Here is an 11,728-nt window from a genome sequence, read left to right as displayed (position 1 = left end):
TTGAATAAATCAGAACTTGCGCTGGTCTCTCCTGCAAATCCTATCGAAATTCAGCAAATCCTACCGAATTTGAAATGTCATTGAAGCCACCAACATCTGCATTGGTATTCTGGAACATTCTTTAGGGCGGATTACTAGTACTCCTCGCTTTTGCTCCAAGATTTTCTCGAGTGCGATCACGCCCAAGAACCCATGCAGCTCATCTTTGCAAAAATAAAATACACACAGTAATGCCATTTTCAAGCCTACCTTAGCACCGATCTGGTTACCGCACTGGCCAGCTTGCAGATGCACGATTTCTCGCATGTTGCAGCAGAAAAGTCAGGTTGTTCGCAGAGACTAGACTGAAACAGACTGCAAAAGGGATGGAATGATCCTGTTCTCTCCCTTCCTGGAGTTACGTTCCCTGTGAGTGAATACGGACCGCCTCTCTCGTCGTGACTGGGCCGAATCCGTGGTGCAACGTGACGTCATCGCCATGGTAACCAAGGACCGGAGGAGAGAAGGAGGACCTTGAGCTCGTGGAGACACCGGATAGGATGCTGAGATTTCCACTCCAATAGTAATTTAGGAGCTCGAGACTGCTATGGTTTGATGTGCATTTGCGTTATGAAATGGCTGTGCCAGGGATTTACATAATCAGATGGTTGGTAGAGTATCTTTTGTATCAGTCAGCATACCGGTTCAGCAAGTTCACATCAGCCTTATCAAGGTTACAGTGCTGCAAACATCCATCTCAGAGAGGCAAAATAAAGAAATGTGACTGTGCAGGTGACCCAATATACTGAAGGCCTTTTTGTCAAGCATGTTTCTGGAGTAAAAGGGTGATGTGATTAGCTAGGTAGTCCATTGCACTTGCTAGAGTAATTTTTTAAAGTTTATTTTCTGTGGTGACTATTATTCCTTCAATTACCATCTATTTCCCTTTGTATTTGCTGTTTAGTCTCTGCTCAATACCAAGCAGGGCATTGAATTTAGCGTGCAGGTCAGTGTAATACTTTTCTGTTTCGCTTTGAGTTTGGGCCAGGTGAGATTTCCCATTTTTTGATTTCAGAATATGTATCTGTCACATAGTTTCTTTTTTTTTGTTGTAAGAGCTATATCTTGATAGCTGTGTAGAGCTACAAAGACAGTTTCATCAGCCCCTCAAGGCTATGACTAATGTGTCTGTGTAGGCCCAGCCAGAGACCTGTAGACCTGTGAGGGCCAAACAGGTACTGCGAGGCAGAACACCAAATGATAGCCTGGGACCAAGCGCTCCTGTAGCTCCTGCTCCTCAGTGTTGTTAGCAACCGGTTAGCAACCATAACTGATAGAGCATGGTGCTAACAACAGCAAGGCCACGAGCTTGCCACCCAGGGAGCTCACATATTGAGGAAAATTTCACCTTTGGTTATGATTGTAGCTTTTGTGAATAGATGCACACTTTTGACCAGTGTTTTTGTCCTGTATATTGTGGTAGTTTTACCACAACCTAAGACCACTCATACTTCCCATGACTGCCAATGCCACACAGGGCCTTGGTCTGACCTGGCCTTCCCAATGGGCATTGTTTACGGAAAACCTCATTTTAGATCTGTTTTATTTCAGGAGAGAAATCAATAAGCCCTTACTGTTTTAAACCAATGAAAAGAGTATGCCCTTGTTGTGAGGATTGTGTTAACACTTACTGTACTCACATGTTGCATGTTGCTACTTATTGATTTATTTAAACAGTCTGGTAACATATGCTACTAGCATAGCAAAATAAGGCAAAATCTAATACAATGTTTGAGTGCTGCAAATTATTGTTTTCAGTATAAGCCTCCAAACGCCTCCATTAGCACCAATCAGATTTATCTCCCTTTTTCTCCAAAATAAGGCAAAATCTGTGTTTTGTTACTGCGAATGATTGTTTTCAGTCTAACGCCTCCAAACGCCTCCATCCATTCTATATCAGATTTATCTCCCTTTTTCTCCAAACCAGCTGACAATGCTGTCATACTGGGTTCTGTATAGCTGCTTTCATAGGCTGAAGCACTGGCAAGCAGACTAGAGGAGGGGTCATTTTGAGAAAAAACTAAACAAAAGACATCCTCTGTTAGACAATGGTGGAAAATTCAGTGGCGAGACAGGCAGTTACACAAAGTCAGCCGTTCCACATTCTGTCAGAAAGAGGACCAAAGAAATGTCATCCAGGCTTTCGTTACCTGAGGAGGACCTCACCTGCCCGGTCTGCTGTGACATCTTCAGGGACCCTGTCCTGTTGCCGTGCAGCCACAGCTTCTGCCGGGTGTGTTTGCAGCACAGCTGGGAGGTTTTGACTGCTCGCAGCTGCCCAGTGTGCCGGAGTCGGTCATCATGGCGCAACCCCCCCGCCAACCTGGCTCTGAGGAACCTGTGCGAGGCCTTCACACAGGGCAGAGTCCACAGGGAGGCCAACGAGGGCAGGCAGCTCTGCCCTCAGCACGGGGAGAAACTCAAACTATTCTGCCAGAAGGAACAGCTGCCCATCTGCGTGGTGTGCCAGACCTCCAAAGCACACAAGGGCCATGAGTGTCTGCCACTCGAGGAAGCTGCCATCGACTGTAGGGTAAGACACAAGTATAACTGGGTAGTATAGAGAAATAACTGGACCTTTAACTGGTGTTGCTTTTTTGTCTCGTTTCTGCCCTTGCTACAACACAAGACTTGTAGAAAGCTGTTTATCAAGTCTGTTTTGACGTTATCATAGGGCGTATTGGGTTTGCACTGCTGGAGAGAAATACCAAACTATGCGAAGGTGTAGCGCTTCATTCTTTTCCAGACTTTTACTGCCCACAAATCAACTGTCTTCTAACGGCTTCCTGGTTTTGTGCATTATATCATCAGTGTTTAATAATTGAAATTATAAAAAAAAACTCAAAGTATGTCTAAAAAGAGCACACAAGGTTTAAGCAGGATGAATTAGGAGAAGAGGAAATGTTTTCATAAACTGCCCTACCAACAATGTGCATTGTGAACAATTTATGATTGATGACTGATCTGTCAGTGACGAGCAGATCTTTAAATAAAGATATCAGGAATCTGGCTTGGCTGAAAGAAGAAAAAAAAACATTTCATCTGGTTTGCAGACTGAGCTGAAGGCTGCTCTCAAAACCCTGCAGGACCAGCTAGCTGCCCTGAATAACATCAGATCCAATGCAGATATGACCCTTGAGCACATTAAGGTAATTATACCATCCCTGTTAACATTAATTACACATGCTTATGTGAACAACCTTTTATACTGAAGTCATCGTATTTCTCTTTTCAGGCTCAGGCCCAGTCGATAGGCAAGCGAATCAAAGATCAGTTTTTGAGACTTCATCAGTTTCTGTTTGAGAAGGAGAAGGCCGCCCTGTTGGCTCTGAGAAAGGAAGAGGAAGAGAGGCTCCAGGCGGTTAAGGAGAAAGCTGTGGTCACCGCTGAGAAGATAGATTCCCTCTCAGAGACCATCAGGATCCTTCAGCAGGAGGTGTCTGCTAATGACCTGACAGTGTTGCAAGTGAGTGTCTGAGGTTCACAGATCTGAGTTGCCAGATCTCTGTGGTTTCCATCCATTTGTTTATAAGGTCTCATGCAAATAGGACAGATTATTTCTTTAATGTTATATTACTGTGTGTTTGACACAGGAGACATGCACAGAATATGCAGAGGGAAACATAAAGTCCTTTAAATTAATTTGTGTTTCTTTTCATTTTCTCTGATTTTGATTTTGTTCATTTACTCCCTTAAATTGTTATTGTCTTTCTAATTTGCTTCTCAATTTGAGTCTCTGGTTGTGTGGTAGCCATCCCATAATTATTCCTGAATCCATATACAAATGCTCTCTTCTAAAGTCTAATTAAAGCAAAGGACTTCTGTCGTAATTTGGCTATTCTTTGTTGTTTTATTTTTATTTTTGATTGTTACAAGGCGAGCGGTGATCATTTGAAATATTCACCGTCTGACTTTGTGTTCACAGAATTTTCAAGCAACTATGGAAAGGTATGTGCAGTTTTCCTGGTTCACTCTTGGACCCGTTCTGTCTTACGCTGTGTGCCAGTTCCGGAGAATATTAAAGCCATATGAGTTCCACAGAGTCCAGGGCTCAGAGCCAGAGCATGAGATGGCTGCAGGGTTGTTGATGGATGAAGCCAAACACCTGGGGAACCTGAAATCCAGGGTCTGGGAGAAGATGAGGAGTGTTGCTCCACACTGTGAGTGAAGAATTTACACCAAAGTATTTGTATTCACCACTTACTACGGCAAATGAACGTGTGGTGATTTCTCAGTGATTGTGCCCAATATCGATCTTTATCTTACAGTTGAACACCTTGAACACTTTTTCTCTTTATCTTTCTTTCTGCCCTAGTTCCTGTGACTTTGGACCCAAACACAGCCCACCCCTGTCTGTGCCTCTCGGACGACCTCACAGGTCTGCAGTACGGCAGCCTCGCTCCACACCTCCCCGGCAACCCGGAGCGTTTCCGCGTGAGTGCGGAGGTGCTGGGCTCCACAGGCTTTCGCACAGGGAGGCACTCATGGGTGGTGGACACCACCACCAACGAGGACTGGATCCTGGGCCTGGCCTACCGGTCGGTCCAGAGGAATGCAGAGGTCTTTGCCAGGCCGGAGAACGGCTTTTGGACCCTGTGTCTGCGGGATGGCGTGTACCGGGCCATGACCTCACCTCCGACTGTTCTGACGCTGAGCGGCAAACCCAAACAGATCCGGGTTGAGCTTGACTGGGAGGGAGGGGAGGTGACTTTCACAGACCCAGAGGAAGACACCACCCTCTACACACTCACACAGACATTTGAGGAGACTGTGTTGCCATATTTCTGCACACGAAGTAAACACCCGCTGAGAATTTCACCAGAGCCAGCAAAATGTCACCAGAAGAGTTTAGAATCGGGACAACCTGTCAAATCTTCTGATAGTTTTTGTAATGGATTGGATTTGTATCCAGATTGATATGTACTGTATATGGTACATGTTTGTGCTGGGTTAGCAAAAGAAAGTATGAGGACAAACACGATCAGCCACCAGTCTTTTCCTCGTCAGGGCAAAGGTCACCTAGATTAGAGGGCCCCTAGAGGGCACTGTAAACCAGGAAGTGCGTCTACACGGTTGGCAGGGTCAAGGTTTACTTTACACGGAACACAATTCTCCAATTTCTCACATCAGGTGAGTTTGCATGTATGTTTTAAAGGTAATAATGTGTAGAAAATGTTTGGCACTGGTTCTGTATTCGTGTGTTGTAGATGGGTCCCCCCCACCTACCGCCGCGGTTCTGCTTAAGGTTTCTTCAGAGGTTTTTTCCCTGCCGCTGTCACCATTGTGCTTGCTCTAAGGGGGTCCAGGCACTAGGCTCTGTAAAGCGCCTTGAGACAATTCTATTGTTTTGGCGCTATATAAATAAAATTGAATTTAATTGAATTGTTGTAGAGTTTCATAATTCTGTACTGACATAGAACATGGATTGGTCAGAGAGGGCCCCTCATATGTGTCATTTGTGCAATGTAATTGGGGAATGTTGTTGTTCATGACGAACAATTTGTTTGTGCTGAACTATAAAATGTATGTGTAGGATAATAAGATGCCAAATATAGGCGGCTTTCAGGACATTCACTTGTTTTTTTAATAGTTATGGAGATAATGACACCCAAATTTCACCACAACGTATCAAGGTATTTAAAAGTTAGTCAAATAAAAGTTAATAGTTAGTTGAATCAGGACTGAAAATGGTTGAATATTAACCAGAATGTTCTTCTGATGGTTCACAAAATATTAAATTCATCCCTTTTTTAAGGTCATTACTTCCTTGTTTCATTTTTCCATCCATAAGGCATTAAGTCAAGGCATTTGAAAACTCGAGACACCAATTTCTAATCAGGGACACATTATGAAATGTATGGACACACTGGTAGACAGATAAAAAGATAGACGCACACATGTCCAATATGTCTTACATTCACATCTTAAAGTTAAGGTCGTCTGTAGCTATACTTGTCACAACCTCTGTTGCACGCTCCTCTGTTCCTGTTCCTGCTCTTGCTCCATATGCTACTCCAGTCCATTCATCCTCTCCTGTGTTTAGAATTTCCCTCACACCTAGTTTTCCCTCCATGTTTGGTTCTCACCTCTAGCCAATGTGTTAATTGAGTTTAGTTCTCACCTGTAGCCAATGTGTTAATTAAGTTTAGTTCTCACCTGTAGCCTATGAGCTCCTATGTAAGCCTTGGACTTTTCCTTTGTGTGTAATTGTTTGTGATCAGCAAGACGTACTGTGTTCTCCAGTCCTGTGAACTCGGCCTTGTTTGCTCATCGTGGCACTTTGATTTATCTCAGTAAAACACGCCTTTGAGCGTTTGCATCCTATTTCTTGTTTCAAGTCTCCAGTTTGTGACAATACTGTAGTTGTGACATGTTCTGGTGGTAGAGTGATAACTGCCCTGCGATCTGTCCCTCAAACGCTCAGTGATTTGGTGATCAGCGCAAATTAGCATCACTGTGCTTTTTCTTATCTCTCTGTCTGAAGTCATGGCAACTCAGCCTCTACCAGAGGAGGACCTCTCCTGTCCAGTGTGCTGTGACATTTTCAAGGACCCTGTTGTCCTGTCATGCAGTCACAGCTTCTGCGAGGACTGCCTAAAGAAATACTGGGTAAACAACCACCACAGGCCCTGCCCTGTGTGCAGGAATCTGTCCTTGACTGACAACCCCCCGGTCAACCTGGCTCTGAGGAACCTGTGCGCGGCCTTCAAAGAGGACACTGAGAGAAGGACTGCAGCGCAGTCGAAGCTCTGCGGTCGTCACGGGGACCAGCTCAAGCTCTTCTGCCTGGAGGATAAACGTCCGGTGTGTGTGGACTGTCTGACCAGGGAGCACAAGGATCACAAGTTCTGCTCCTCACAGGAAGCTGTTCAGATGTACAAGGTAGACCCTATGTCATGTCACCCCATGCTTGCAATTGCCTCAAATTTAGGCTTGTATTTGTCAAGAGTTATGAGGTATGTTGCAACTACAAGAAAGGACATTGTATGTTATGTCTATGACATTTCGAATCAACAATTGGTATTGGTATTCAGGACCCTTATTTTCTAGTGTGACATAAGATGTGCAAATTAGGTCACCACTGCTCACAAGTGACGTGACATTCAAAGCTTGCATGAGATGCTGGCAAAAGGTGAACTTGTGATATGGAGACATCGTTTTGTTTAGGTGTAAAGGAAATATGTTATGCACCATTCTTCAGATGCTGTAGTTTTAACTTAGACAGTGTCAGAGATAAATGATAAACTTAGACAGTGTCAGAGATCTGTTAGAGATTAATATGAGATTAATATGTTTTGCACATTCACATCAGACCTTCCCCTGATACCTTTGAGTGCAATGCCAACCCTCAGACCATTTCTTCACTCTGTCTGGGTTTCAGGATGCTCTGAAGACGACTCTGAAGCCGCTGCGTGAGAGACTGGCATCAATGGAAAAGAACAAAGAAACCTGGGACAACACTGGACAACTTTGCATTGTATACAAATTCCCACATCATTCTGTGCACATCACTGTGAAAGCCTCATACTGAGAGAATGTTAAGTTTGGGCATAATTAAGGTATTTTTTGTTGCCACTTGACGACATATTGAAGAGAAACTAAAGGAAATGTGTTTCCAAAAGTGAGGACCTCTAGATATGAATTAAGGGGTGTTGCATGGTGGAAAATTAAGATGTGTACATTTTATATAATTATATAAGAATGTTTTCATGCAGAGCATATATAGTCCACTTCTTAACTCCAGTGCTTAACCTAAATGTGATACAGTGCCTAAGATAATTTTTTCACTTCAGAGTCAAGCCAAGTCCACAAAGAGCCTTATCAAAGAGCAGTTCAACAAACTGCACGTGTTTCTGCAAACGGAAGAGGCCATTTTTATTGATGAGCTGAGGAAGGAGCAGGAAAAGAAAAGTGAAACCATTAAGAATAAAATAGAGGAAATCACACAAGCAATCACCTCCATCTCACAAACCATCAGCTCCATCGAGCAGGACATGCAAGCCGATGACCTATCATTCCTGCAGGTCAGTTACCGCATATGTCCGCAGATATCATGAAGCTTCAATATTTCTTTCAATTTTACTCTGCAAATACACAGTATATGCTCTTTTTTCAGAACTTCCAAGAGACAGAAAAGAGGTATTGGAAAAAGCTCTCACTTTTGTTCTCTGTACAACCCTGATATGATTTGATATCTTGATCTTTTATATTGTTGTGCATGTATTTAAGTGTGAATTAGCGATGATAATAATATACTATCCTCTATGCACGTCTTTGCAGGACAGAGTGCACAGTAGAAGATCCAGAAGATTTAACCGGGGCACTAATCAATGTGGCAAAATATTTGGGCAACCTTAAGTTCAATGTTTGGAAGAAGATGCAGGATATTGTTAAATACAGTAAGGTCTTTTGTGCTTTATTGCTGTGGGTTTGTGGTATGTAATTGATGGGTTGTTGACTAAGAATAGAAAACATTTAGAGGGAGGTCATGTAACATGATTAGCTAATTTAGTCATTATTTCTCCAAATGGAATTATACTACACTAATGAAATCATCTTCATTCCAACGAGTAACAAAAATGATTTCTTCCATTGTTTGTCAGCACCCATATGTCTGGATCCAAACACGGCCCACCCCATGCTTAGAGTATCTGATGGGCTCAACACTCTCTCAGCCACTGGGAAGCAGCCTCTTCCAGACAACTCGGAGAGGTTTGACACCTACGTACAGGTGCTAGGCTCCGAAGGCTACACCGCGGGGAAACACGCCTGGGAAGTGGAAGTCGGCAGCAACACAAGCTGGCTTCTGGGCGTCGTGAAAGAGTCAGTGAAGAGAAAAGGGAGGCTTTCGCCCTTAAGCCCTGCCAGTGGCCTCTGGAGCATCTGGCATCGCGATGGCAGCTACATCGCGGTCACCGCCCCGGAAACCCCGCTGCTGGTGAAGAAGAAGCCCCACAGGGTGAGGGTCGAGCTGGACCTGGACCGAGGGGAGGTGGTGTTCAGTGACCCCGCTGCAAAGGCCACGCTGCACAAATTCAGACACAATTTCACAGAGAAAATGTTTCCCTTGGTGTCCACAGGCACCGACTCCCTGAGAGTTTTACCTCAGAGGATTTCCATTTCAGTGGAGTAGAATTCTTAAAACAAACACTCAGAGTTTGTATACATTTAAAGTTTTTAATGAGTTCATGAATAGAGTCATGTTAGATACAGAGCAGAAAGTATTCTGTGCAATTATAAGACAGTCCTCATGGTGTCAGTAAGCTCCCATCTAAACCAATGCTTTACTCCCAGGATTGGATAGCAGTTAAGAGGTAATGTTTTGTACATGACACAGTTGAAGTAATGTTCTATGGCGTTTTGTCTTTGTCTACAAACATCACATTTATTTTCCTTAGTCACTCTTAGATTTAGTTACTGATATGTGACGTACATTAGGCCTAGACTCGAATTAATCGTATAATAATTCAGCAACGTTGCAAGAAGTATTTTCAAATAAATACAATCAAACTGTTAAATTAAATAACAAAATGAAATAAAAAAAATTACATAAAAATGATGTTCGGATGTGTGAGTCCTGTCAGATGACCCTGTCCAGTGAGTTTCTCTGTTACATGTGTTCTATGGACAGTGTTTCGGGGGTTACTTTTTAAAAGAATTCTACTATGGATTAAATAATCCATGTCCTGATAATATATAATTTGTAACATATTCCGTGAGAAACATATTCTGAATATTTAGGATTACATCAGCATTGCCTTACAGGTTATTATGAAACAGTTTTTGAGGTTAATTATTATTATTATTATTATTAATGTGCCCATGAAACATCCTTCACATAATTTGTGTAAAGCAAACAAACAAACAAACAAAAAACTGCATGACTGGCCATAAATATATAATATATATAATATAATATATACATAAGTTTAATTCTAAACTGAGAGAGAAAGGGAGAGGATGCACATGAGAGATGCACAGCTTTTTGCACAATGTAGGCTGACCTCTAGTGAGCGACAGTGACAGAAGCACACTGCAGGTGGCAGTTTCGACTGGCGACGGTTTGAGAAACGCTGGTTTATAGCAAGGCTTGCATTTAAGAGCGAATAGACTACACATGTCGATTTGAAAGTAGTAATCCCCTCGAGTGATCAATTAAACTTTATTCTGATTACCACCTACTGAGATTGTAACTGAATCATAGTTTATCATATTTTGTATACGCTGAAACACTTAACGCCATTACATGTATTCCATTACTCCCCAACACTGACTATGGAGTTAGGCTGGTGAAAGAGGTGCGGTGGATGTTATGGTTGTTATGGTTTCAGTGCTTGAGGCGGTCATGGGCGTTTTATTGCTGGTGGGCTGGTTGCGGGCACAGCACCTCTTGACCCAGGCCTCAGGCAGGAAGGGCACCTTCTCCAGACGCGAGAGGTAGATCAGCGGCTGGATGCTGCTGCTAATGTTCAAGAAGGCGTAGCCCACCGGCTGCACGTAGCAGCGGAAGTCGTCTGGCGTGTAGTAGTCTTCGAATGGGAAGAGCGCCACCAGTGGCAGGTAGTTGACGACAATGATGACCAGGATGGAGAGCACCATTTTGAAAGCTTTCTTTTTCATGGGGTGCATCTCGTCCTTCCCGGCGCCCCTCGAGCGCTTCAGTGCCATCAGGATCGAGGCATTGCAAATCATCATCCAGGTGAAGGTAGCCAGTACCTCGCCGGTGAACACCTTTTCGAAGTTCGGAAAGCCTCCAACCATTTTAGCAGAGGCATACGCAAACGTGAGCCCAAAAACGAATATGGAGAGGGATATTCTGTATTTGGGGTGCTTGAGCTGGCTAAAGGCGATGGGGAAGAGGACAGCCACAAATCGGTCCACACAGATACAGGAGAGGAAGAGTGGACCGGTGGTGTCCTTCACGCCATAAGAGAACTTCAATGCCATCCAGACCTTTTTGCTGTGCCAGTGGTAGAAGTTGGCGAAGCTGATGGGTGTCATGAGCCCAAAGTAGGCGTCCATGAAGGCCAGGCAGCCAAGGAAGACGTCGGAGGTGGAGGGCTCACGGCGGTTTTGGATCAGGATGACTATCACCAGAATGTTGGCCGGTAGCCCCAGGATGACGTTGAACAACTGGATGGCCAGGTCGAAAAGAATGCCCTCCACCATGCTCTCGCACCCTTCAAAAACGCTGAATGGCTTAACAGTGGTGTTGACCATCAAGCCACCCGTGACATTGAGAAGGGGTGGGGGTAGAGTGGGGCTGGAGGTCTGGTTGAGTCGTAGGTGGTAGCCTGGAAAGCCTTCCATGATCCTCATGTGCCTTAGTGGTTTATCCTGTAATTTGGATGGAGATCAAATGCAACATAACTACAATGACAGAGTATGACACTGATATCTACAACCACTATCCTGGTTGGAACCTCGTATTCACTGTATGTGACAATCAGTGTCACATTAATCTCATGCAACATGATTGCTGGACAACATAATTGCTAACAATTGCTTAAATAGGTTTGGTGATAATTAGATCATATATAGTGTATAGCCAGTCATCTTTTTAAAGTCATAACATAATCATCATGTTTAAGTCCCCGTGTGTTAATTGATCTCACTGTCACTGTTTGGAAAAATACACCAGACCGAGGCATCAGGAGTGTTCGCCTTGGGCTGTTTTCTGTTATTCAGT

General features: G+C 43.8%; 4 protein-coding genes across 5 annotated transcripts in view; 2 read left to right on the top strand and 2 right to left on the bottom strand.

The window, feature by feature from the left end:
* mrpl12 (mitochondrial ribosomal protein L12) overlaps window positions 1-306 on the bottom strand; it is a 1,547-nt gene extending 1,241 nt beyond the window's left edge. Inside the window, exon 1 of the mRNA XM_031572832.2 lies at window positions 250-306. Coding sequence (XP_031428692.1) covers window positions 250-306 — 57 coding nt within the window. The remainder of the gene's footprint in view (window positions 1-249) is intronic.
* Window positions 307-1,722: 1,416 nt separating this feature from the next.
* Window positions 1,723-4,956, top strand: LOC105910924 (zinc-binding protein A33-like). Of its 2 annotated transcripts, XM_031576298.2 has the most exons (6): window positions 1,723-2,572; window positions 3,093-3,188; window positions 3,275-3,505; window positions 3,965-3,987; window positions 4,081-4,199; window positions 4,355-4,956. In XM_031576298.2, the coding sequence occupies exons 1-6, from the start codon at window positions 2,168-2,170 to the stop codon at window positions 4,954-4,956; spliced, it is 1,476 nt and encodes a 491-aa protein (XP_031432158.1). In that variant the 5' UTR covers window positions 1,723-2,167. The 2 variants fall into 2 exon arrangements, with proteins under 2 accessions (XP_031432158.1, XP_031432152.1); XM_031576292.2 differs by having other exon boundaries at window positions 3,965-4,199.
* Window positions 4,957-5,063: 107 nt separating this feature from the next.
* LOC105910948 (zinc-binding protein A33-like) lies at window positions 5,064-9,595 on the top strand. Its single transcript, XM_012839713.3, has 7 exons — window positions 5,064-5,169; window positions 6,524-6,921; window positions 7,421-7,516; window positions 7,833-8,063; window positions 8,156-8,178; window positions 8,320-8,438; window positions 8,643-9,595. Exons 2-7 carry the CDS (start codon window positions 6,526-6,528, stop codon window positions 9,170-9,172), a joined length of 1,395 nt encoding a protein of 464 aa, XP_012695167.2. The 5' UTR covers window positions 5,064-5,169; window positions 6,524-6,525; the 3' UTR covers window positions 9,173-9,595.
* A 79-nt stretch (window positions 9,596-9,674) lies between these two features.
* Window positions 9,675-11,464, bottom strand: LOC105910923 (G-protein coupled receptor 183-like). The gene has a single exon (XM_012839683.3). It carries the CDS (start codon window positions 11,356-11,358, stop codon window positions 10,321-10,323), a length of 1,038 nt encoding a protein of 345 aa, XP_012695137.3. The 5' UTR covers window positions 11,359-11,464; the 3' UTR covers window positions 9,675-10,320.
* Window positions 11,465-11,728: the final 264 nt, after the last annotated feature.

The sequence above is a fragment of the Clupea harengus genome, chromosome 1 (assembly GCF_900700415.2).
Source record: "Clupea harengus chromosome 1, Ch_v2.0.2, whole genome shotgun sequence".
NCBI lineage: Eukaryota > Metazoa > Chordata > Actinopteri > Clupeiformes > Clupeidae > Clupea > Clupea harengus.
The sequence above is the reverse complement of the archived record's forward strand: the minus strand, read 5'-3'. Positions and strand labels throughout refer to the sequence as shown.